Here is a 23,342-nt window from a genome sequence, read left to right on the forward strand (position 1 = left end):
GAAATCTCTCCTTTTCTTGAATGCCCCTTTCTCCATTGGAAAAACCTCGCCTTATTGTGTTACTATGTCATCAACCCGGCAGCTCGTGTCAAAACGCAAATACCCAGAATTCTCTGAGAGCACTTATTGACGAATACAACATACACTTCCAATCAGCCGACGATGGTCTTCCACCAAACCTCCAGCGCGAGTATGATGTTGTGCAGGAAATCGACAACGCGAGCTTCGAGGGAAATAGTCGGCGAAGCGCACAGAAAACGCTGAGTCGCACCAGCGAGCTCTTGGAAGCCGTGCGATGGTGCGCAAAAATTGAGAATAACGAAGATACATGGCGACGCGAGGTGGAAACCACGATTTTCGCCACTCTGGCCAAGCACCACGCCTGGTGGGTTTGATGTTATCTCTTTCCATCGCAATGATGCAGCAGTATCCTGACTACTTTCTACATAGTCCCAAGTGCGGTAATCGACTTTGGAGAGCAGGCGTCGAGTTTCCGATCGGGGACGAAGCAGTCGAGCAATGGGAAAACCTTCGAAAACGACGAGATAGGCGAGATAAGTGCGCCTGTACGCCACGTACTCCATCGGACGTTATGATCCACAGCCGGTGCTGCTATTTGTGCATATCAACTCAACTTTGTTCGCTAGGGACCCGCGCCCCAAAGACCGCGTTTTCCAAGGGCTGAGTGGCCGCCACGTGCAGTATGAGCCTGATCTTGCGAAACGTGCACCAACAGGGATTTTCCCTGACCTGATCGTAGGACTAGCAAATAGCACCAAGTTTATGAAAGTTCTTCGGTCGCCCAGCGGAAATGGAGATGGCAAGCGAGTTGGCGATGAGATCAAATCCGATCTCTCTGCCCGCAGGTGAAGCATCAACGACAGTGGAATGATCTTCCCGTTCTTGGTACTCGAAGCCAAGAAAGCACAAGCACCGGATAGCTTAGAGGACATTGAACAGCAGATAGCGCTCCCCGCGTATGAGATGCTGCGAATGCAAACCCATCTCCTTGAGCGCTCTTCACCCGCGCTGGCGGGTGGAAGGCTACCACGAATCTGGCTTGTCAGCTTCAAGGCCCAGATCTGGAAACTCTATGTTGCTACTGCGGAACGAGATGCTACAGGGAAATATACCTATGTAAGTTTAAAACTCCAGTCCGATGCCCTGGTGGGTACGCGAGATGCCTTCTCAGCCTACGACCATGGTTCGATGGGAATATAGTGTTGACCCTAGCTAGAATATAATTGACATGTGGCTGGGCGATGTCGGGAGAAAGGCTGGTGCCTTGAAGCTCGTCTTATTGATTGACTGCATATTCGATTAGGCTTTAGATATCTATCGACTTGACATCTTCGAGAGCATGTAATGATGCAAAACACCAATCTTCGCGGCGCCAGTATAGCACGCACCGTCTCCGTACTGTCCGATTATATGGAAATGGTGGACATCTCGACTAATGCTGAGTCCAACTTTGAGCGTCTCGACACCGCCCCCGAAGAGCCTAGCCCGACGGGTGTCAGAAAATATAGAAACGGCTGGGTTCGCGATTAAAGACGGGTCCTAATATCTGGTGGCGGCGTCTTCATCACAGCCACCAACATAGCGGACCTCTTCGACAACTTTGAGCATCCGGATGGTGCAAAATGGTTCGCACGGTTGATTTGGGCCATTCTTATCCGCAATGCATGGCTGTTTCCCGACGCAGACATATTGGGCCGCGTTCGAGAAGGATGGACAGGCGAGAGCTACAGGAGGCAATATGAGTCAAACTCGAAAATCTATCTTCAACTCGAGATCTACTCATACATTGACGTTCAGTGGCAGATCAATGCAAAAATGGTTTTTGTTGCTGCCGCCGAAGATAGTATTCCCGAGCTATTTCGTCGCACACAGTACGTCAACCGGTCATTTCACGAAATAGAACGTTTTCGACAAACCGTGTACGCCGAGGAGCAGCTTCCTGCCGACATCCGCTTTGAGCGCAGTATACTTGAATACATGGCGCCCTAGTCAAGTGGGATTCCGTCGCTGAGGTACCTACTAGTAATCCATGAGGACACCTGAGATCCAACCCAGGCGCCGAGCAGATTCATGCTCGAAGAGATATTCATGCGAGCGCCGATGAGATCAGAGTATATTTCCCTGTGGTATAATCCCGCCCCCTCAAATAAATTTCCTGCAAGAATGGCGTTGGCAGGGAATGTCTACAAGGATGAGAGATGGCAAAGGCTTATTTCTACACGTCACAGTGCATAAATCACGAATGAATGGCACGATATACACCCTAACCCGCAACAGGCAGGTCCGTCGGCGGCCGATAAGCAAGAATTGGAGAAGATGGGCAAAGCTTGGTGCCAGTCAAGCCTTCTCCTAGCGAGGTAGCATTGCTTATCTGCCAATTCTCCACAGCCATCATCCGATCACTGCCGCCATTGGTCTTTGCCCTGGATGTTCTGGAGATCATCGCCCTTCCTGTCTCGGATTCGGCGAGGAAAAGCCCCGGCTTCTGTAACCTCAATCTGATCGCCGATGGCCATAGGTTCGGCTGTAGATTTCAGCATGCGCAGCTCCACACGGTCTATGGGTTGTACGGGTTATAAATCGCGTCATGCCCCTCGTGAGAACTCAGCATTTGACTTCAGCTTCAGACGCCATCTTTCGAGCACAGGATGAGGTTGAATACTTTGTTATCCACGGCTGTTGCTGGCCTTTCGCTCTGTGCTGAGCATGTATCGGCTTCATCTCCCCACGGCCGCTTCGGTCAGCGCGCCCGCGACAGCGTCAACCTGGCAAAGCGCGCATCGCACTTGCACAACGCCACTGCCACTGGGAAGCATCCCAAGGAGGACTTTCGGTTCTTGAGCAACAATACTGCCCGTGCGTATCGATACTGCCCACCCGACCGAAACCCATCCAATGCGTACCTTAGCTAATCATCGTTCAACAGCCTTCCTCATCGACCACCTCCCCGATGTGCACTTTGACGTCGGCGAGCTCTACTCCGGCCTCATCCCCATCGAGAAGGGCAACAACTCTCGCGCGCTGTTCTTCGCTTTCCAGCCTAAGCTTGGTGAGCCCGTTGACGAGGTCACGATCTGGCTCAACGGCGGTCCTGGATGTAGCTCGCTTGAGGGGTTCTTTCAGGAGAACGGACGCTTCCTGTGGCAGCCTGGAACCTGGGCGCCTGTTGAGAACCCGTACTCTTGGGTGAATCTGACGAATGTTCTCTGGTATGTACTCATCGATCTTTGTATATTATACGAGAGGACTATCGTCGCTAAGATATTGTGCAGGGTCGACCAGCCCGTCGGAACCGGTTTCTCGGTCGGAACGCCCACTGCCATCTCACAGGAAGAGACCGCAGAGGACTTTGTCAAGTTCTTCAAAAACTGGCAGCAGACCTTTGGAATCAAGAACTTCAAGATCTTTGTCACGGGCGAGAGCTACGCCGGACGATACGTGCCCTACATCTCCGCCGCGATCCTCGACCAGAACGACACCGAGTACTACGATCTTAACGGTACTTAACCCTCTCTCCCTTCACTATATCGTCGAAGATGGCCACTAACAAGAACATCAGGCGCCCTCGTCTACGACCCCTGCATCGGCCAACACGACGTCGTGCAAGAACAAATCCCCGCCGTCCCCTTCGTGCAGCAAAACGCCAACCTGTTCAACTTCAACGCGACCTTCATGGCCCAACTCCAAGAGCTCCACGAATCCTGCGGCTACGCCGACTTCATCGAGCAGTACCTCACCTTCCCAGCCTCCGGCGTCCAGCCCCCAAAATACTTCAACTACAGCTCCGAGACCGACCTCGCCTGCGACGTCTTCGACCTCATCAACAACGAAGCCTTCGCGGCAAACACCTGCTTCGATATCTACGAGGTCAACCTCATGTGTCCCCTGCAATGGGACGTCCTGGCCTTTCCGACCGAGTTAACGTACCAGCCGGACGGCGCGCCGACCGTGTACTTTGACCGCCCCGATGTGAAGCGCGCCATGCACGCCCCGTCCAACATCGAATGGAGCATCTGCTCCAACCAAGCCGTTTTCGTGGGCGGAGATGCAGGCCCCGAATCCGAGGGCGATATCTCAGCTAACCCCATCGAGGCTGTATTGCCGCAGGTCATCGAGGCCACGAACCGTGTGCTGATTGGGAACGGGGACTTTGACATGATCATCATTACGAATGGGACTTTGCTTTCTATCCAGAATATGACGTGGAATGGACAGCTCGGATTCTCGGAGCGCCCCGCTGAGCCGATTTATTTGGGACCGGAATTGCCGGATTTGCAGTGGGCGGAGGTTAGAGTTGAAAACGGGCTCGAGGTTGATCAGCCTCAGGGCACTATGGGGGTTCAGCATTTTGAACGTGGCCTTATGTGGGCGGAGACGTACCAGAGTGGGCATATGACGCCCGAGTATCAGCCGCGTGTGGCGTATCGGCATTTGGAGTGGTTGCTTGGGAGGGTGGAGAAGTTGTAGGGTAGAGTACCTAGGTAGATGGTGATGATTATGGACTTGTATGTATGTAGTATGATGTTGCATGTTGTATAGAGTGAATATGAGATAGATTGCCAACAGCCTTGCCGAGCCTATCATATCTCCCTCCACGCTCGTAGCCATGGTTTGTTGTAACGAGGCAGATAGGGATGTCTGGACCTGACTGGCCTATCGCGGACCTTACAGCGTCAACTTAACATATCCCTTCCAATAGCACATTATTTTTGTCTGGACATATCACAGCGGTTCGATTAGATGCTTGCTCATCTGGAAACCTTCCTCCTATTCATTCCATGCTCCCTACAATCGAAGTGCATGGATAAGGTAGACAAGCAACAGACACAATGGGAAGCTAGGTAGTTTGTGTCTATTCTGTACTGCCGGAGCATACCATAAGCTGCTCAACATACCTAGGGTTAACCCTGGAAGAATAAGGCTCACCTTGGGTGGAGGATTCTAAGGAGCCCAGAGAGAGGTCTCATGCCAATTGCATGTTACTGACTTATTTCTCAGTCTGGGTCGGCCACATCCAGTGGATCGACTAGGTACCCGGCTCCATTACCATTCTTGTATACATTGCGGTTGCAATGGTGACTGTAGGTTTATTCGCGCATAGCAGGAAGGGTTGGTACTACCATATGGTATGGTCTGCGAACTTGTAATTCTGCCCATCCGTCCTATGACATGGCCCTTGCCCTTCAACGAGACTGCATCGCTTTGCCCTAGCCACTCTGTTATGATGTAGAGCTTGAGTCGCCTAGAGGCTCTGTCGCGATGTATATACAGCTAGAGTGTGCCCTGACATTTGCCATTAAGTCTGGAGAATTTAGTATACGTTTACGGGTACTCGGACAGAGAACAGACAATTTGCAAGATACGTTGTTTACTCTCGTCGATATATCGAAGATTTAAATGAATATAAAATCAACGACGTATCGAGCAGCAGGAGAGTTAACCATATACCAGAGGTTGTTGTGACAGCACGCTGGCTATGCTTCTTCTCCAACACTGGCTGATCCCACGGGGTTGCTAAGGCCTGCATGCACATGGCCCCAGTCCCCTTCTTGCTACCCCAGACCCCCCGGCCACACCTAGTTATAAAGCCCCAAGCCCACGTCACCCCAGCCCTATTTCTCCGCATTTGCAACCATTTCCTATAACAAAACCAACCCACGATCATTTCAAGTCAGGCAAAAGCCGACCTATCCTCCCCATAAGGAAAATGTCCCTCACCATCCTCGGCCTGACCTGCCTTCTTCGCGGTCCAACCCAGCGAATCCCATACCTCGGCCCAACAGCCCTAATATTCAGCTTTATCTTCGCCTACGACCTGCTCTCCAGCTGGACCACAACGAGTCTCCACGGAGGAATCTAGCAAGATACGGCGATGCGGCTGGACGCTCAGGGCGAATAACCGAGAAGCGGCTGGACATGATCCGGCGGATGGAGAGCGCGCATGCGAATGCGGTTGAGAACTATGCGCTGCTTGTGGGGGCCGTCAGTATGGCGACGATTGCGGGCGTCGAGAGGGTGGTTATTAACGATGCGGTGATTGGGTATACGCTCGCGAGGATTGCGTATGCGGTTGTGTATGTTGCGGTTGAGAGTCCGAAGTGGTCGCAGTTGAGGACGGTTCGTTGGTTTGTGGGGAATGTGTTTTGCTTGAATTTGTTGCATAGGGCGGCGGCTTTTCTGTGGGTTTAGATATTGGTAGATGGATGGGTAGGTAGGTAGTGCATTAATTGGTAATAGGACTAGGTGTATGGATGGGAATGAACGGCTTTATGGGAGGGTTAGATTTCTCCGTCGCAGTGAAGACATCGAGAAGGGGCCACACCATCTGTACCGGCCTCACAGACGCTATCGTTCTCGTCTACCAGGGTGTCCATCGCACATCTCCAACTGGGTCTTTTCCGTTTCCTCAGTCCCGGTGATTGTAATGCCGTGATCTGGCGGCACGCAATTTCCATCGAGAGCGCTTCGTCCCCTTCCCTGCAGGTTGGCCGCATTCTAGGCTAAGGCATAAGGTCCTGGCATCCTTCACTAAGATACGGAAGCGCATCACGGGCCCTGATCATCGGAAGGTAGTACCGATAGATACCTACCCGCGGAGAGCTGGCCATCTCCTTCAAAGGCAGTGTTGCCCTTCCGGACTGTGCACTGGGCGCGCATGACTTGCATGTAGATGTGATGGTGCAGATACCAAAGCGCAGGCCGAAAGGCAGATCGGAACTGCAGCCGTTGACCATCGAGCTGCCTCCATGTCTTTTCTAATTGATGAGTCACCGGCTGGTCGAATTTCTCCCAGGTCGGGTCGATGATTACGACCTTGAACTGCAGCGGGGCTCGGAAGGCCCAAGTGAGAAGTGCACCCAGCGAGGCACGCTCAACGGATAACAGAGAACGTTTCGTTTCCAAGAGAGGGAAGGGGATTGAGGAATTGATTCCTAACCTAAGAGCTGGAGATAGCTGCCATAAGAACCCAACTGATCGCGGCTGATACGGAAGGACCGAGCAGGCCACCTCAGATGGCAGGAGCGACCAGCGGGCTCGGTGGCAACTTCCAGCAATCGAGTACTTGGCTCATCACGCAATCATTCAATCGGATGGGAAACAAAATTGACGTCGCTCCTGCCCAGGCAGTTGTCTATCAAGGTCCTCGCGCCCCCGACAACCTGCAGGTGAGCAGCAATAATGCACGACACCACGCAGCATTGCTGCAACCAGCCAAAGCGATCTCGATTAGCAGACACGCGCCCGCTCGAATCCTCCAAGCAAGTGGAGAAACAAGCTCTCGCTGAAGGAGATCATCGATTCATCTCCCCACGTGCGGTTGCCAGCCAATCACGTCGTCCACACTGGGTCTTTGCATCGCCATCGCTGCAGACAGCGTCGCATCAGTTGTTGCCCCGTGGAGACGAGTTACACGGCGACAAGGTATAAGAAGTCTTGGTATCTGCTGATGAACAGTGTCATCAAGTCAGCGAGATCGATGTTGTCGAAGATGTATGCAAAGATTTTCTCTATCGCTCTTCTCGCTGCCACTTGCACGGTGGCTGCTGCAAAGCCGACCGTCTATTTCATCCGACACGGCGAAAAGCCGTCTGATGGAGGTACCGGACTCAGTGCCCAGGGTGAAGATCGCGCACAGTGTATCAGGCAGGTCTTTGGTGCGCCGTCGGGATACGACATTGGGTATATCATGGCAATGACGCCCAAATCGAGTTAGTGGTCGTCTCCTTGCAAGCAAACTCAATATTCTGACCTCGCCAGATGGCAAGCGAAATCGACCTTACCAGACAGTCCGGCCTCTGGCGCAAGACCTGGGTCTCGAGGTCGACATTTCCTGTGATCGCGATGACCCAGAGTGTGTCAAGGATGCTGTCGACGACTATGACGGCGACGGGAACATCCTCATCTGCTGGGAGCACGATGCATTAACAGACATTATTGAGGATCTGGGTGACGACAAAGCCCCTGAATACCCTGATGACAGGTAAGGCCGTGCCGTAACAGTGATCCATGGACAAGGAGATGCTGATAAGTCAGGTACGATCTGATCTGGACCGATCCCTCGCCATATGACGCGATCACCGCAGAGACAAGCGAACAGTGTCCGGGACTGGATAACTAGATCATTATCTACTTTGAGGATATACGGCGGCCATGATCGCCCCTAGTAAATGAACTACGGATGGCTCGAAAGTTGGACTGGCGATCTACGACCATTACATCTCAATGCGGGTTGTCTTCGGATGAGCGGATGAACGGCTATATAGCACCGTGGCGGGCACGGTCGTTTCAAATTAAACTCTGTTTTCTACGCCTTTCCTGTGTATATTTCTCTTGCATTGGCTCCCCTGACTCATGGCCCACTTGGACGAACCATGGCTCGGATCGGTGGATCTGCAGACCTCAATGCGCGGATTTCCCAGTCGATTTCATGGTGAGTTCTCTCCTACCACTACTGCTTTCCTGACTATGGCCCTATGGGACGTCCGGGTCTCACATGATACAAACAAGCATCAACAGACCCGTGGCTTAGGGGATTGCAGGCCACACAACCATTCTTCTGCTCTTCGAGAGCACGGGTACCTGCACCAACTGATCCATATCTGAGACAATCCATGTTGATCCGAAATACGGGAGCGAGAACGACGAACACGCGGCACTGGCTAGCTTTAAACGGGATATGCCAACCCTTGGCCTGTGCTTGGGTTTCAAGCGAAGAACCCCTTTTCTCAACACGACTCGTGACGTTTCATGATCACCTCATCCACGTCCCTGCATTGTCCCAAAGAGCTTTAAACAAGCGCTTATCAGCCATCTGCCGCGCGCAATGTTGCATGCAGATACCCCATTGCGTCTCCACAATGGGGCGAGTATAAATGAAACTATCTTACTGGCTGAGCGGCTCTAAGCGACGACCCTGACAGCCACAGCAAGTGACCTACGCGATGCGAACAGCAATCCCTCAATTCCCCTGCCTAATAACGGCAGTCAGAACCGAGCCTGGTGGCGTCCATCGTGCGCTCGGTTGGCACCCGTTTGGCCTGTCCCTGGGCATTCAAAATGAGAATAGTAACTTGGGCCCGTGCCTGGCCCACTAGCACGGGCTTCTGCAATAACAACGTCGATCGACGAGCATTTATCAATCAGTACGGAGTACTCCGTTCTGCCTGCGGCTATGTGCAGCGGGTACTTAATGGACCCTCCACCTGTTGCGTCCCTCTGCCGTGCCACTTTGCTGTAGGCCCAAGTTATTGAACCATGGACGGGCTACCTACTTGTGCGGTATGTAGCAGCCAATATGACCCAGTGAGTAGAGAGATGACATGCTAACGGGCGCAGGTGTCCTGCCTGGTGCAAGCCATTCCTTCGTCCAACTGCTCGTTGACCGATATCGCCTGTATCTGTCTGGACCAGCAGCTTAGCGCTCAAGTGCAAGTCTGCGGGTTACAGAGTTGCAGCATCAAGGATAACCTGAGTATGTCTTGCTTAGCTCTCTTTTATCGCTTCCAGTCTAATCGAGTAGGATCTGAGCGGGCGCTCTACGAAATATGCGATTACCCCGTCACCGTCGACAATGAGGTCTTTCCCGTCCTCATGTATGTCGGCATCATTCTCTCTGCTATTGTTGTTTCGCTTCGAGTCGCTGGCCGAGTCATTGCGTCGAGCTTTGGATGGGATGATGGGGTTTGTCTACTGTCGATGGTGAGTTGGTGATGCGTCGGGCGGACTGGGAAGACCTACTAATGAAGTAGGGTACCGTCATCGCGGTTACTGTCGTGGGATTTTTGAGTAAGTCCACCCAACGTATTGGTCTCCAAGTACCCAGCTAACCATTCAGACGCACACTATGGCCTAGGAAAAGACCTTTGGTTCATCCCCTTCAACGACATCACCACCATCCTCCACGTACGCCATCCCACCCCCCGCACTTTTACCCTCTCTAACAGAAACAGCTCTACTACACAATCGAAACCCTCTACGTCGCCTCCATCGCACTATCCAAGATGTCCATGCTCCTCCTCTACCTCCGCCTCTTCCCAGATAAGCGCCTCCGCCTGATTGTCAAGCTCATCCTGGCCTTTACCGGCGCCTGGGGCATCGCCATCTTCTTCGCGAACGTCTTTGCCTGCCAGCCCATCTCTTACTTCTGGAACATGTGGGATGGTGAGCACAAGGGAAAGTGTCTGGATGCACAGCAGCTGCTCTGGGCACATGCAATCATCAACATCCTGCTTGATATCGTCATTGTGGGACTGCCAATGCCTGCCCTCTTCAAGCTTAATATGTCCTGGAAGAGGAAGGCTTGGTTGGTGTTTATGTTTAGTGCTGGTATTGTGTATGTCTTCCTCTCCCAGGCCATTCTGACGGACTTCCGAGAATGGGTTATGCTGACTTCTACAGGGTGACCGTCATCTCGATCCTCCGCTTCGTCCACTCGCTCACCTTTGATATGTTGAATAATTTCACCAGTATGCCCTTCCCCCCTATATCCCTTCTTTGATTTGGCACTAACATTCCTTCCTCCAAAGAAACCGTCGTCCCTGTCTCAATCTACTCCCTCCTCGAAGTCTACCTCTCCATAATCGTCGCCTCCCTCCCCGGCGTCCGCGCCTTCATCGCTTACATCCACACCGCCATAAACGGCAAGCCCTCCTCCTACAAGTACGACTACAACTACACCGGTCCCTCGGGCGGTGCCAGTGCTACCGCAGCAACGACAACGAGTCTGATCCCGCCGCCGTCTGCGATCCGTTCCGGGACATTTGATGTGGATCCGGAGGTTGCCAAGGGCGGCGAGTTTATTGCGCTTGAGGAAACGCGTACGCAGAGTCGTGCCGATACGGATGTTTATGTTGATACTGGGAGTCGGGGCGCGAGTCGCACGGAGAGTCGGACGCGCACGCGCAGTGAGAGCCGCTCTCGCGCGAGGGCGATGAGTCAGGGGAGACCTGACAGCAGAGCAACGTTTCAGAGTCGGAGGATGAGTAAGGCTTGGTTTGATTAGCTTTGCTATTACTGCTACTTGGTGCTCCGGATGCGTGGACTGTATAGTATCTTGTTTTATCATGCTGTTATGTTGGGAGGCTCTCTGATTTTTTTCAACCCCCTCTCTTTTGCGCATACCTCTGGTTGATGAACTGTATGTTTATGTGTTACTCTCTTTCCTGATGTCGATGATGCACGGCATTATGCCTTCCCTTCAAATTTTTTATTTTCTTATGTTGTTGGATGGAATGGACTTCCACCAAACCCTAATCTGCACGGGGTATACTTCCGCACCGCACTTCCAGTGTACTAATGGACATCTTTGACGCGTGGAATGTCTGAGTCGTAAGCAAGGTCTACCGTGATTGAGTATGTATGTAGGCAGCAAAATCGTATCTGCCTGAAATTGACGGGAAAATGCGGCGCATCTTCATTTTCATCATTGACATTCACTCTCCTCTGCTCCTCAGCCAGGTCTTCGTTCCATCCAGGTCTTTCTCAACCAACGGTTTCATTCCCTTTGTATATCAAACGGACCTCCTCTAGCGGCAGCTATCACTATCTCAACTTATCTTTGCTAACCAGCTCCGATCTATCCAGATTTTCTATACGCCAGCTATCCGTCCACATCGCCTTACTCTACATTGCAATATCGCACCCTACAGTCTTCCAAGCCTCTCATCAATATCCCATCCTACGCTAGACCGCCTGCATCATGTCTCTCGCAACCCTCCCCCCAGAACTCCACCTCCAAGCATCCGAGTCCCTCCCCTCATCCGCCTTCCGCTCAAAAGCCAACTTCGCCCAAACCTGCCGCTTTTTATACACCCTCCTAACCCCTTACATCTACAAAGAAGCCCTAGCATCCTGGTCCGGCCATCCTTTCGGAACAAAATAGAAGCTAGACCGTCTAGTGTGGGACAATGACATCCCCGCCATGACACGGTTCTTAGACGCCGGAGCGCCGGTTTCACAAGTCAAGACGTGCACCCGCACTGATAAACACGGGACTGAGACAGAAACATACACATCCTGCGAAGTGCTCGGCACTGCGGTAGAAAAGGGGCTCGAAGATATGGTGCGCCTCCTCCTGGCCCCGGCACACCGCGATCAAATCGACCCCAACGCCACGGACTCCATCAGCCGCGGAATCCTGGGCTTTGCGATGAAGGCACAGCATGTACGTATCTTGCGCATGTTGCTTGAGGCTGGCGCGGACGCAAACGGGTTCACGCGCCCCGTAGACTGCGTCTCAACCTACGGGCCCGATGGGAAGAGGGAGCGCCTGCTGATTCGCGCGCTGCAGCTACTCCGCGAGTCGTCTGGCGCCGTCACGGTGGCTGCGGCGCGGGAGATTGTGCATGTCATGCTGGAGAAGGGCGCGGACCCGGTTTGTGTAGGGAGGGATGGACTCGGTGCGCTTTGTTGGGCGGCGCGTGGTGGCGATGCGGGAATCCCTGCGTCGGATCTTGGATCTTGCGAGTCGGACGGAGAGGTTTGATATCAATGACGGCGCGCCGCTGGTCTGGGCTGTGAAAGCTGGGAATATCGATGCGGTCCGCGTGCTACTTGAGCATCCTGATGCCTTTATCTCTACCATGGCACGTCAAGAGCTAGAGAGCGGCGATACGGCGTTTACCGCCGCCGTGGCACTGGGAAGCTTAGAGATGCTCTCCTTCGTGACGGAATCCCTCGACCTCCCGCTAAACCCGGAGACTGTCGCAGCGCAATACAAACACCAGGCCTGCCCTTCCACCCTGCTGACTATCGCCGTTTCAAGCCGCTGCGCGGTTATGGTCCGGACTCTAATAACCGCCAGCGCCCCGCTAAACGCCCAAGATTATGGGGGCCTCGCGGCCCTCGCGTACGCCGTCTTCGATGAATCCGAAGACGTGGTCCGCGTCCTGCTCGACGCTGGCGCGGACATCCATCTCGCCGACAAACGTGGCGAGACGCCCCTGCACCGCGCGCTCGAGAACCGCAGCACGGATCTCATCGCGCTCCTCCTTGATGCCGGCGCATGCCCACACCCCAGATCCGCTGATGAACGAGGCACTCATTCTCTGGGCCGCTAGGAGCGGCGATCTAAGTGTCGTGCGGAAGCTGCTTTCCCTCGGCGTCGAGCGCGACTGTCAGACGGAACGGGGAGAGACGCCGCTTTGTACAGCTGCTATGTGCGGGTATCACGAGATCGTCCTAGAGATTCTAGGTGATGGGACAGATCCTACGACGTGGCGACGTCACGACACAAGATCGAGATCGTGGCCTGAGCCACACTACATGAGCTATATCGACGAACCGGAGACCTGCGACCGCACGCCTCTATATCACGCCGTGGTCAACGGCTTCGTGGATATAGTCCGCATCCTCCTAGTGGGCGGGAGTAACAGTGTGAGCCACCAAATATCCTGGGGGCGGACAGCGAGGGGATACGCCAATAATGTGCGGCGTATCGCGGCTAAAAAGGGCGGTTGCACAATGCAGGAGGTCTACGAGCTGCTGTGTGACTCTGGCACGGCAAGCATTGACGCAGAGCTGCTGAGGAATGCGGGGCGCCGCTGTTCGAAGTACCGATCCTGGGATAGCTGCTATGAGTGTTTTGTTCCGCTTAGTGTCTTTGGTGGGTGTCTTGTTAATTCGCAGCATCCGGGAAGGGGATTCTGGTGTGGGGAGTGTGAGGGCGGGCATGGGTGCTGTGAGGAGGTGTCGTATGAGTGGATCCATGGGTTGGTTGAGAGTGAGACTGAGGAGGAGGAGGAGGAGGAGGAGGAGGAGGAGGACGAGGAGGACGAGGAGGACGAGGAGGACGAGGAGGATGATGATGATGATGATGAAGAGGGGGAAGTGCAAGGGGAGGACAGCGCTACTGGAGGTGATCACTGTGATAGCAGTGAATAGAGTGGTATTTCGAAGAACAATAATTTCACTCTTTGAAGACCAAAACTAAGGTTTTGGTTGTTACTTGCGGCGCATTCCAAGCTGCGGCATAAAAGCATGGTCAGAATCCGCGTTTCGGCTGGTGGTAGGTGCAGCCTAGGGCCAGTCCTGTGAAGCCCTAACATGATCCATACCATACAATTCCTTGGGCCTAGTTAACGGGATCACTTCTTCCAATGCTGTAACTGGAAAACAAGTCATGGAAGAGCCTTGAAACGCATAGAACTAGTTTAGGTCTTGCTCGCGATTAGCTATAGGTAAGGACAACAATCTATACCAAGGCTTCTGTTTGAACCGCCTGATACCAGAGTCGTCCCCAAGATCTTATGTCGAGATCATGACAGCTCGTCCCTCGTCAGTGTACGGATACGGAGTAGCCTAAGGTGTTGGGGCATGGTATCAATCTCCAACCAGCCACCTGCAGCACGGGGCGAAAAAGCAGGTGCAATCATTGTACAATTCCAAGCCAGGATGGCGAATCGTTGGAGTAGACATGCGCGTCTTATCAGATAGATAAGCTGGTCCAAGGAATTCATCAGAGATTCAAATTGAAAAATACGCCGCTGCAGTGTCAGTTTCCGTGTCACCATCCCGCTCCGCAATGTCGTGATGTCAACCCCCCAATCCATTCCACCTGCACCACAAGAGACACGAGTCACGACGCGAATTCAACAGCAGGAAGTAGCATCACACCATGGGCTTCCCCGCCCTGATCCATTATCTGCTGCTGATAAATAGAGACGATCCAAGGGAGCAGAAACACTGCCAAACTCAACGACACTATGGCGGCGGCAGTCAAGGCACCGGTCGTCACACAGACCGAGCTCTCACTTCCGATTCACGGACTCGAGCACAAGCACCAGGCACCAGTCCCGCCTGTGTCAAGCAATGCGGAAACCGAACCCAACCACCAGAGTAAAACCCGACCAGCATTCCAAATTGAAGAACACCCCATCGATGAAGTCCGACCGATAAAGGTGGGCGTGATCGGTGGCGGGTTGTCGGGCATCACAGCCGGCATTTTACTCCCTGCCAAACTGCCGGGGTTGGATTTGCGGATTTATGATAAGAACGCGGATCTTGTACACTGCCCTCTTCCACTCTTCCTTATGTTGTATGCAGAGCATTATTGACGGTGCCAGGGCGGAACGTGGTTCGAGAATACATACCCCGGCGTACGCTGTGATATCCCCGCGCACGTGTACCAGTCGAACTTCGAGCCCAACACGAAGTGGACGGAAGAATTTGCGCAGGGGCACGAGATCCGAGAGTACTGGCAGGCTGTTGCGCGCAAGTATGATGTTTACAAATACGTCCGGGCGCAGCATAAGGTCGAGCGGGCGGAATGGATTAGCGAGGAGGGGAAGTGGAGGGTTACGGTGCGCAATCTAAAGGAAGACACGGTAGGCTCAGGCGTCTTCGAATGACAGTATCCAGTGTGAACTGACAGGTGGCAGACATACGAAGAAGAAATAGACGTCCTCCTCAACGCAATCGGGCACTTCAACGCCTGGAAGCTCCCCGACTACCCGGGCATCGACACATTCAAAGGCCCGCTCTTCCACTCCTCAAACTGGGACCACAACGTTGATCTCACCGGAAAGCGCGTGGCACTCATCGGAAACGGCGCCTCGGGTTTGCAGGTTCTCCCCTCCATTCAACCCATCGCCAGCCACGTCGACCACTACGCCCGCAACCGCACCTGGATCGCCGACTCATTCGGGTCTGTAGGCGTGCGCCGACTAGAACCAAACATTATCCCCCAGGAACAAATCGACTCCTTCAACGACCCAGACACATATCTTACATACCGCAAGTCCGTGGAACAGGGCTACTTCTCCCGCTTCGGGGCGATATTCCGCAACTCCCCCATAAACGCCAACCTGCGCGAAACATGGAGCAAGCTCATGCTCTCCCGTATCAGCGCGAAACCCTCTCTCGCCGACAAAATCATCCCAGAATTCCCACCGAACTGCCGCCGCCCAACCCCCGGACCAGGGTACCTCGAAGCCCTAACAAAAGACAACGTGGAATACATCCAAACACATATCAGCCACTTCACTGAGACCGGAATCGTCACGAACGACGGCACAGAAAGAGAAGTCGACATCGTGATCTGCTCCACCGGCGCAAACGTCGACCACTGCCCGCCCTTCTCCATCGTCGCCAACGGCCTCGATCTCAAAACCGCCTGGAAGCACGACGGCCACTTCGGGTTCCCGTATAACTACCTCGGCGTCGCAACGCCCGGCTTCCCAAACCTCCTCTGGATCGGCGGGCCCAATGCCACCGGCCACGGCGGGAGCGTGCCCAACAGCATCGAGAACCAGATCGTGTACATCGCGAAGATACTCCGGAAATTCAGGGCGCAAGGGATCAAGGCCTTTGCGCCATCCAAGGCTGCCACGGACGACTTTCTGGAATACAGCGACGCGTTTTTCCCACGGACAGTGTGGACGGAGAACTGCTCGTCCTGGTATAACGGTGGTCGGCCCGGAGCTCGAATTCACGGGCTGTTTCCAGCGAGTGCAGCGAGCTTGAATTATATAAGGCGGGATCCAAGATGGGAGGACTTTGATTATGAGTATCTCGGTCCCAGCGGGAATCGGTTCGGCTGGATTGGGAATGGGTGGACCAGGAGGGAGATGGACGAGGAGGAGGATTTGACGCCGCATCTGAAACGGCCCGGGGATATTGATTTGCGGACGTATTTGGAGACATGGGTTGATGTTTAGCTATACAGTTTGCTGTAGATACATGTATATATGTCTTGACGATGTGAAATGACTAGCATCTGTACTATGGGTAGATTTCAAGTCCCTTATACACCAGCCTCTATATGGATCCTAGAGATAAACCAGAAACATTTCTCTTCTCATAGTCAAATCTCTATCACCACGGAATTAGGTCTTTGTCAGAAATGAACTCTGTAGACCGATACATTACCACAATGCCAGGGACGGAATCTATACCATCAAGCCCATTTACATGGCGTATGGTAGCTACCAGTACCATACTCTGTATAGGTACCCTAACCCCCAAGCTCAAGCTTGAGCACCGACCATGCTACATAGCGCCCCCTCGCACAACATCCGATAAGCCATCCGGTTTTGCAGCTTAAACCACGAGTCCGTGCACTGCTAAAACCCCTTGGCAATCCTGTCGTACGCATAGCCAATAACGACTCCAAATGGCATCAGAATCAGCCACACATCTTCGTTCCTGACGCCACGCCGAGGTACTCATATCTCCAATACAGACACACATTTCGGAATACCCCTCATTATGCGATGCGTGTAATTGCAGACGGGGTGAAAGGGCATCGCGACATTTTTGCAACGATTGCGTCAGGGCGATGATTTGCTTGACCGGGAGATGTGCCGAATTTTTGGCACGGGCCTGGCGTAATCTTGACGCTGCACGCCAGAATCTTACTGATTGATAATCAGATTTTGATAACCTTAATTGTGAAGCTTTTGCATGCTTATTTCCAGTGTTAAAGGTATCGTGTTGTAGAAACATTGTTGTTGTGGCTTTGATGTTCTCAATTGTTTGGGTAGGAACGGATCAGTGTAAGCCGTGCAAAAATATATATCCCAATCAAAATCAATTCTACCCAACGCCATTCTATCACAACCATTTTAACCATAATCATAAGCCATAACCAACCAACCAACCCAATGTAAGATCTAGTCTAAAGAAACAACAATCCTCTTCCCACTCGCATCCCCGCGCTTCAACATCTCCAACGCCTCATTCACCCCCTCCAGCCCCCCCTCAGCCCTCACAATCTCCGGCAGCTCCAGCGTCCCGCTCTCAATGAGCCCCTCCAACCAAACAACCATCGCCTCGCCAACGTCAGGACTCGAATGGAACAGCTTAATTGGGACGGTATGGTACATGATCCGTTCGTCGCGGTCAGCTGCAGCCGGAAGCCCCGTCAACCCCAGTAAATGCGCATGGCCCCCGGTTTCACTGATAGAAGGGTCCAGAGCAGACTGTAGCAGTGTCGCTGTCTCTTTGCCGACGATGTCGATCGCGTACCGGAGTTTGTTGCCCGTTACGCCGCGGATGATTTCGATTGCGCGGTTTGTGTCGTGTCGGTCGATGAGGACGTCGGCCCCTGCGGCATGGAGCTTCGACCCGTGCCGGGCGATGTCGGCGACCGCGAGGGTTTTTAGGCCTGCGAGGCGCGCGAGCTGGATTGTTAGGAGGCCGGTTGTTGTTGATGCTGTTTCACGTTGTTAGCATGACTGAACAGATGACCTGGTATAGTGGTCTGGAAGGAGTCGGTCGGACATACCCCCCCAAATAGCAATCCACTCCCCAGCCCTAGGCCTCTCAACAACACTCCTAGCCGCAAAACACTCATCGCGTACATCTGCTGGTATCGTCCCCTCATTAACTGTGCCCAGCACACCCTGCAAATCCGGCCCCGGACACTTCTTGATTCCCCGGAAGTCCACGCCCAGAGATACACCAAGCGCTAACACCGACGCAACAAACGCAACGCCCACCGAGGCCGCCGCGTACGTGTGACCTGGTGTCGGGATCCTTGCGGCATTGTAGTGCGTGGCGACGGCGTACTCCTGGAACGCAGCCTTGCGGATATCGCGGTAGTCGGTTGAGGGGACGAGGACGAGGTCGCCCTTTTTTAGACGGGTTGTGTGTGCGGCTGCGGAGGGGGAGGTTTCGACGACGATACCCGCCAGGTCCCGGCCGTTTACCCATGGTAGGGAGGGGAGGCCGAAGTTGTAGGCCCTGATGTGTACATGAACATGTTAGCTGGATAGGGTTGTGGTGGGGGAGGGGTCCTGGGAGGGTGTAGGAGGTAGACGTACGGGCCCTTCCAGTCAACGGGGTTCAGGCCGATTGCGATTGTCTTGATCAGAATCTCGTCTTTGTGCAGGATGGAGGGGATGGCGTGGTCTGTTACCAGGGCGTAGGGCTGTTGGGCGGCGTGGACGAGGAGGGCGCGCTGCGTTACGCTTGGCGTTAGGGGTTGTGGTTGGACTTGTCTTTGTGTTTGTTGCGTGGGTGGTCGAGTCTGATCTGATACATCCTCTCGCTGCTCGATTGTGATCTTCTCGTACTCGTAGACAGTTGGGTGTTTCCCGTCGAGGGTTGCCGTGAGGGTCGTTATCGTCGTCATCTCGGTTTCGGTGTATTAGGTATGTGGCTGCCGACGCAAGGGGTGAGGGGAGAGGAAAAGAAAGCAAATAAGCCGACCGACTATATTTACAGAAGTAAACCCAACTGAACTGCAAGGAAGTAAAGAAGAACAAGTGACTGCTGGATCTAATCTTGCGTGCTTGTGCTCATCTAATCTTTGCGCCATCCCGCCGGAGATATGGAGGCGTCCACTGCTCTCTCGCACGAGACGTAATAAGCCAGAGGGAGCTAGAAATTGGCTTTGTAATTTGCAATGCGATGAGATCAGATCAGTAATCCGGCAGCAGAGCTGTAGCAGGGATAAGCAGGCCTCGCCATTGTGGTGTGCGAGCACGAAAGCCCTTTGCCAATCGCGGGGTTGGATTGCGTGATTCCCACCCCGGGGACAAGGAGATGGGACCTGGACGGAACGTGGAGCTGAGCTTTATTCGTAGTATAGTTAAGTTTGCATTGTATTGGAAATCATAACAATTTCTATGGATAAATGACCTTGACGATGCTGTTGTGCCGCTGGGAGCTGTACCACCTCGGCGACATTATGAAGCCTTGGTATCAGTACCCCTGACTTGATCTGACTTGTCAATCACCATCGCATCTGACAGCACAGCTAAGTCTGAGTGCAAGTGTGACCCAAATGACGTGCCTGCTGTTATCAAAAGCTGCATTTCTAAGCACCCCTTGCGGCCTCTTCCAACCATGTAACCACCGGAATGCGTCCCTGAACCTACGTCAAACCGGAGGTTCAGAGTTTATTACTACAACCCCAGGGCAACATGGAAGCAGAAACCCAGCCTCTGCTCCAAGCGACCTACGAATGCCGTGACGATAGCAACAGCGACTGCGTCAGCAACTCCGCCCGCGATGGCCTCCCAACAGCCGTCCCATCCAAGTCCCTCAGCTGGACAAGCGCGTACATCCTCGTCGTCTCACGTGTAATAGGCAGCGGGATCTTCGCAACCCCAGGCTCGATTGTAAAGTCCTCAGGGAGCATCGGCCTCTCTTTGCTGTTATGGATCGGCGGCACGATCCTGGCGGCCTGCGGGATGGCCATCTCAATGGAATACGGGTGCATGCTGCCGCGCTCGGGCGGCGACAAGGTGTACCTCGAGTACACGTATCCGAAGCCACGGTTTCTAGCCTCAACGCTGGTGGCCGTGCAAGCTGTCCTCCTCGGCTTTACAGCCAGCAACTGCATCATTTTCGCGAAATACACGGTCTTCGCGTTTGGCGGGGAGGGCGACGAGCTGACGCATAAGCTCTTTGCGGCGGGGTTGTTGACGCTTATTACGATTGTGCATGGATGTTTTCGCCAGACTGGGATTGCAATTCAGAATGTGCTGGGTTGGCTGAAGATCTTTCTGATCGGGTCGATTTCACTTACGGGCATTTGGGTTATCCTGCTACGGCCTGCGGGTGTTGAGACGGGGAGTGGGAGCGCCGGCACTGCGACTGGCATGATGAGCAAAGGGGAAGTAATGGTATGGGACACACTCTTCGAGGGCTCAAACTGGAGCTGGAATCTCCTTTCAACCTCCCTGTTCAAGGTGATGTATTCGTATGCCGGGCTGAACAATGTCAACAATGTGCTGAGCGAGGTGCACGATCCGATTCGCACGATCAAGACGGTTTGCCCCTCGGCTCTGCTGACGTCGGGACTGCTCTATCTGCTTGCAAACGCGTCGTACTTCCTGGTTGTCCCGCTGGACGAGATCAAGCAGAGCGGGGAGCTCGTTGCGGCGCTGCTCTTCGACCGGCTCTTTGGACCCCGAATCGGCGGGACGCTGTTCCCCCTTGCTATTGCAGTCTCTGCGGCGGGGAACGTCATGGTTGTGACATTCGCGCTGGTTAGCCTCCCTTCTATGGAAATAGTATGCCAAAAACTGATGCAGGTCAGGCCCGCGTCAATCAAGAAATCGCCCGACAAGGCTTCCTCCCCTGGGGCGACCTTCTCTCCTCTTCAAAGCCCTTCGGGACACCTCTCTGGGGTTTAATCGTACACTATTTCCCCTCACTGCTGGTGATAACCCTTCCGCCGCAGGGCGACGTCTACAACTTCATCCTCGATGTCGAGGGGTACCCCGGCACGATCTTTGGATTAGCAATTACAGTCGGCCTCCTGACCCTGCGATATCGAGAGCCGCATTTACCTCGCCCGTTCAAGGCGTGGCTTCCTGCTGTCTGGCTGCGAATTGCGGTGTCGTTTGCGCTCCTTGTTGCGCCGTTTATTCCTCCGCCTGGGCGGAAGGGGGATGTCGAGTTCTTTTATGCGACGTATGCTATTGTTGGGAGCGGGGTGTATGTTCTTCTTGACTGGAATTATGGGTTGATGGGGCTAACTGTGGTTCTAGGATTGTGTTTGGGGTACTTTATTGGTATGTTTGGATTGTGCTGCTGCCGAGGTGGGGAGGGTATAGCATTGGGGAAGAGGAGAAGGTGTTGGATGATGGGACGGCTGTTAAGAGGTTGGTTAGGGTTTGAAATTGCGTTTATAAATGGTTCAGGGGTTTGTTTATGTAGGCGTATAATATGGTACTGATACTGGGATTCGCTTCAAGCCGGCGACGAGAATTTACAACATTATTCATACCGAAAAATCTCCATATTGAACCAACATGTTGTATAGTCTGTTGCTCTGTTCCATAATGTAACTCGTACGAACATTAATAATAGCCCTTGGCATCCGTACTTCTGCTTACTCGAAGCTATAGGTACCTCCCCTCGGACACATATCCATCGCTTATAAATCAACACCCGAAGTCTCTCCGCCATATATGCGCAGAGTATACTCAGTAAGTAACCAGCTGATTTCTGATCAACGCATCGTAAGATGTCATCGACCCAATAATCTCGCACTCGATTTATCAGCACAACTGCAAGGCGTCACATTGACGATTGCGTGCTGGTCTGACAAATTGGCAATGCGCAACCCCTCATTCCCTACTTATAGCCCTCGGCAACAGTAGCGACATCCCCGGATTTCACCTTTGCAGATAGCTCTCTATCAACATTACTATCTCACCTGAACTACCCTATCCTACAGATAACAAAGCTGTGAGCTCAGAAGACGAAGATGGCCTCCGCAACAGTTCTCCCCAGCCAAGCCCACGACCCGGCGCCCGTGACAAAGCCCTCCCTTCACTCCTCCGCCAAGCCTCACCACGTCAACACCACCCTCAACTTCTTCAAAGACCACGAGGACGGCTCCGGCCCAACACCCAACTACGTCGGCAGCGCCGAGAGCTACCGCGCGCAGCCCGTCGAGACCGTCCCCGTCACGATCACCGACGTCAGCGGGCACGAGCTCGACTACACGCTTGACGGGAATGGCTTCCAGTATTATTACCATGAGAGTGTCGAGAAGGAGTTCGTGGACGATGAGCAGATTAAGAAGGTGTATTATCCGGAGACGGAGAAGTTGTTGAAGGAGGCGTGAGTTTAACCCGTCCTCCTACATTCCCGTGCATTCAGGGTTAGAGGGTATACTGACGAAGGCTCGTCCAGAACCGGGGCATCCAAAGTCTTCATCTTCGACCACACCATTCGAAGACAGTCAAACGACAACCGAGGCGGCGTGCAACTCCGCGGCCCCGTGCAGCGCGTACACATCGACCAGTCCTACATCGCCTCGAAGAACCGCGTAACGCATCATCTCCCCACCGAAGCGCCTGAACTGCTCAAACACCGGTACAAAATCATAAACGTGTGGCGCCCCATCAAAACAATCCTAAAAGACCCCCTCGCCGTCGCAGACGGGAACACCGTCCCCGACTCCGACCTCGTCCCAATCAAGCTGATCTACCCTGACCGCGAGGGCGAGACGTATGGGGTTCGTCCCAATCCTGATGTAAAGTGGTATTATCGGTTCGGGCAAACACCCGACCTGGTCACGTTGATTAAGTGCTTTGATTCGAAGCTTGATGGGCGTGTGAGGCGTGTGCCGCATAGTGCGTTTGTGAATCCAGAGACGGTGGATGAGGAGCCGCGCGAGAGTATTGAGGTTAGGACGTTGGTGTTTTATGATGATGATACTGCGGAGTAAACGTCTTTTTAGGGATATGGTTGGGGTGGTGATTGTTGTATCTTGTGAAGTTGTTTATGGTGTTGTTGTTGTATCTACAAATTGATATGAGACTAATGAATTATGCATTCTACATTAAGTTCATATCTGACTAAAGCGGTACAATAACTCCGTAGCAAAGCAGTGTATTTTTCAGTATCTCTCGAGTCAT

The 23,342-nt window shown here is 53.3% G+C and overlaps 13 protein-coding genes across 13 annotated transcripts; 12 read left to right on the plus strand and 1 right to left on the minus strand.

Annotated features, from left to right (window-relative positions):
• Positions 1-20: 20 nt before the first annotated feature.
• BDW74DRAFT_182013 (uncharacterized protein) lies at positions 21-870 on the plus strand (the record flags this gene model as incomplete). The annotated part of the gene is made up of 3 exons (XM_073730155.1): positions 21-385; positions 451-558; positions 648-870. The coding sequence occupies 3 exons, from the start codon at positions 21-23 to the stop codon at positions 868-870; spliced, it is 696 nt and encodes a 231-aa protein (XP_073579886.1).
• Positions 871-923: 53 nt separating this feature from the next.
• BDW74DRAFT_160457 (uncharacterized protein) lies at positions 924-1,388 on the plus strand. The gene is made up of 2 exons (XM_073725627.1): positions 924-1,137; positions 1,238-1,388. Exons 1-2 carry the CDS (start codon positions 985-987, stop codon positions 1,322-1,324), a joined length of 240 nt encoding a protein of 79 aa, XP_073579887.1. The 5' UTR covers positions 924-984; the 3' UTR covers positions 1,325-1,388.
• BDW74DRAFT_182014 (uncharacterized protein) lies at positions 1,369-2,010 on the plus strand (the record flags this gene model as incomplete). Its single annotated transcript, XM_073730156.1, has 2 exons — positions 1,369-1,513; positions 1,592-2,010. The coding sequence occupies 2 exons, from the start codon at positions 1,369-1,371 to the stop codon at positions 2,008-2,010; spliced, it is 564 nt and encodes a 187-aa protein (XP_073579888.1).
• A 297-nt stretch (positions 2,011-2,307) lies between these two features.
• Positions 2,308-4,583, plus strand: sxa2 (putative pheromone processing carboxypeptidase (Sxa2)). The gene is made up of 4 exons (XM_073733928.1): positions 2,308-2,877; positions 2,948-3,230; positions 3,294-3,520; positions 3,581-4,583. The coding sequence occupies exons 1-4, from the start codon at positions 2,670-2,672 to the stop codon at positions 4,486-4,488; spliced, it is 1,626 nt and encodes a 541-aa protein (XP_073579889.1). The 5' UTR covers positions 2,308-2,669; the 3' UTR covers positions 4,489-4,583.
• A 1,049-nt stretch (positions 4,584-5,632) lies between these two features.
• On the plus strand, positions 5,633-6,447 carry BDW74DRAFT_160461 (uncharacterized protein). The gene has a single exon (XM_073725628.1). The coding sequence runs from the start codon at positions 5,938-5,940 to the stop codon at positions 6,208-6,210; it is 273 nt and encodes a 90-aa protein (XP_073579890.1). The 5' UTR covers positions 5,633-5,937; the 3' UTR covers positions 6,211-6,447.
• Positions 6,448-7,510: 1,063 nt separating this feature from the next.
• Positions 7,511-8,140, plus strand: BDW74DRAFT_182017 (putative phosphoglycerate mutase family protein; the record flags this gene model as incomplete). Its single annotated transcript, XM_073730157.1, has 3 exons — positions 7,511-7,730; positions 7,780-8,002; positions 8,056-8,140. The coding sequence occupies 3 exons, from the start codon at positions 7,511-7,513 to the stop codon at positions 8,138-8,140; spliced, it is 528 nt and encodes a 175-aa protein (XP_073579891.1).
• On the plus strand, positions 7,958-9,085 carry BDW74DRAFT_86555 (uncharacterized protein). Its single transcript, XM_073733930.1, has 3 exons — positions 7,958-8,002; positions 8,056-8,452; positions 8,562-9,085. Exons 2-3 carry the CDS (start codon positions 8,201-8,203, stop codon positions 8,892-8,894), a joined length of 585 nt encoding a protein of 194 aa, XP_073579892.1. The 5' UTR covers positions 7,958-8,002; positions 8,056-8,200; the 3' UTR covers positions 8,895-9,085.
• Positions 9,086-11,389, plus strand: BDW74DRAFT_86546 (CFEM domain-containing protein). Its single transcript, XM_073733929.1, has 8 exons — positions 9,086-9,300; positions 9,358-9,493; positions 9,542-9,720; positions 9,771-9,807; positions 9,857-9,924; positions 9,972-10,354; positions 10,420-10,487; positions 10,548-11,389. Exons 1-8 carry the CDS (start codon positions 9,277-9,279, stop codon positions 11,021-11,023), a joined length of 1,371 nt encoding a protein of 456 aa, XP_073579893.1. The 5' UTR covers positions 9,086-9,276; the 3' UTR covers positions 11,024-11,389.
• A 552-nt stretch (positions 11,390-11,941) lies between these two features.
• BDW74DRAFT_182019 (ankyrin repeat-containing domain protein) lies at positions 11,942-13,079 on the plus strand (the record flags this gene model as incomplete). Its single annotated transcript, XM_073730158.1, has 2 exons — positions 11,942-12,394; positions 12,498-13,079. The coding sequence occupies 2 exons, from the start codon at positions 11,942-11,944 to the stop codon at positions 13,077-13,079; spliced, it is 1,035 nt and encodes a 344-aa protein (XP_073579894.1).
• A 97-nt stretch (positions 13,080-13,176) lies between these two features.
• On the plus strand, positions 13,177-13,902 carry BDW74DRAFT_182020 (uncharacterized protein; the record flags this gene model as incomplete). Its single annotated transcript, XM_073730159.1, has 1 exon — positions 13,177-13,902. The coding sequence occupies one exon, from the start codon at positions 13,177-13,179 to the stop codon at positions 13,900-13,902; it is 726 nt and encodes a 241-aa protein (XP_073579895.1).
• An 821-nt stretch (positions 13,903-14,723) lies between these two features.
• BDW74DRAFT_187821 (flavin-containing monooxygenase) lies at positions 14,724-16,676 on the plus strand (the record flags this gene model as incomplete). Its single annotated transcript, XM_073731575.1, has 3 exons — positions 14,724-15,023; positions 15,084-15,344; positions 15,399-16,676. The coding sequence occupies 3 exons, from the start codon at positions 14,724-14,726 to the stop codon at positions 16,674-16,676; spliced, it is 1,839 nt and encodes a 612-aa protein (XP_073579896.1).
• Positions 16,677-17,630: 954 nt separating this feature from the next.
• Positions 17,631-19,346, minus strand: BDW74DRAFT_187823 (zinc-binding alcohol dehydrogenase family protein; the record flags this gene model as incomplete). Its single annotated transcript, XM_073731576.1, has 3 exons — positions 18,783-19,346; positions 18,245-18,702; positions 17,631-18,172 (listed from the first exon to the last, which is right to left on the minus strand). The coding sequence occupies exons 1-3, from the start codon at positions 19,091-19,093 to the stop codon at positions 17,631-17,633; spliced, it is 1,311 nt and encodes a 436-aa protein (XP_073579897.1). The 5' UTR covers positions 19,094-19,346.
• A 457-nt stretch (positions 19,347-19,803) lies between these two features.
• Positions 19,804-23,217, plus strand: BDW74DRAFT_187827 (putative methionine permease). Its single transcript, XM_073731577.1, has 6 exons — positions 19,804-20,541; positions 20,587-20,957; positions 21,008-21,408; positions 21,462-21,546; positions 22,265-22,542; positions 22,615-23,217. The coding sequence occupies exons 1-6, from the start codon at positions 19,887-19,889 to the stop codon at positions 23,150-23,152; spliced, it is 2,328 nt and encodes a 775-aa protein (XP_073579898.1). The 5' UTR covers positions 19,804-19,886; the 3' UTR covers positions 23,153-23,217.
• The last annotated feature ends 125 nt before the right edge of the window (positions 23,218-23,342 follow it).

The sequence above is a fragment of the Aspergillus multicolor genome (genome assembly GCF_047715735.1).
Source record: "Aspergillus multicolor strain CBS 133.54 unplaced genomic scaffold BDW74scaffold_32, whole genome shotgun sequence".
Taxonomy (NCBI): domain Eukaryota; kingdom Fungi; phylum Ascomycota; class Eurotiomycetes; order Eurotiales; family Aspergillaceae; genus Aspergillus; species Aspergillus multicolor.

Coding starts and splice junctions, on each gene's coding strand:
- BDW74DRAFT_86546 (XM_073733929.1), top strand. CDS start 9,277: ATGGACGGGCTACCTACTTGTGCG. Junction 9,301..9,357: donor ACGGGCTACCTACTTGTGCG/GTATGTAGCAGC, acceptor TAACGGGCGCAG/GTGTCCTGCCTGGTGCAAGC. Junction 9,925..9,971: donor ACATCACCACCATCCTCCAC/GTACGCCATCCC, acceptor TAACAGAAACAG/CTCTACTACACAATCGAAAC.
- BDW74DRAFT_160461 (XM_073725628.1), top strand. CDS start 5,938: ATGATCCGGCGGATGGAGAGCGCGCATGCGAATGCGGTTGAGAACTAT.
- BDW74DRAFT_160457 (XM_073725627.1), top strand. CDS start 985: ATGCTGCGAATGCAAACCCATCTCCTTGAGCGCTCTTCACCCGCGCTG. Junction 1,138..1,237: donor CTACAGGGAAATATACCTAT/GTAAGTTTAAAA, acceptor GACCCTAGCTAG/AATATAATTGACATGTGGCT.
- BDW74DRAFT_187827 (XM_073731577.1), top strand. CDS start 19,887: ATGGAAGCAGAAACCCAGCCTCTGCTCCAAGCGACCTACGAATGCCGT. Junction 20,958..21,007: donor TGGTTGTGACATTCGCGCTG/GTTAGCCTCCCT, acceptor GATGCAGGTCAG/GCCCGCGTCAATCAAGAAAT. Junction 21,409..21,461: donor GCTATTGTTGGGAGCGGGGT/GTATGTTCTTCT, acceptor CTGTGGTTCTAG/GATTGTGTTTGGGGTACTTT.
- sxa2 (XM_073733928.1), top strand. CDS start 2,670: ATGAGGTTGAATACTTTGTTATCCACGGCTGTTGCTGGCCTTTCGCTC. Junction 3,231..3,293: donor AATCTGACGAATGTTCTCTG/GTATGTACTCAT, acceptor GATATTGTGCAG/GGTCGACCAGCCCGTCGGAA. Junction 3,521..3,580: donor CGAGTACTACGATCTTAACG/GTACTTAACCCT, acceptor CAAGAACATCAG/GCGCCCTCGTCTACGACCCC.
- BDW74DRAFT_86555 (XM_073733930.1), top strand. CDS start 8,201: ATGGCTCGAAAGTTGGACTGGCGATCTACGACCATTACATCTCAATGC. Junction 8,453..8,561: donor ATTTCCCAGTCGATTTCATG/GTGAGTTCTCTC, acceptor AGGGGATTGCAG/GCCACACAACCATTCTTCTG.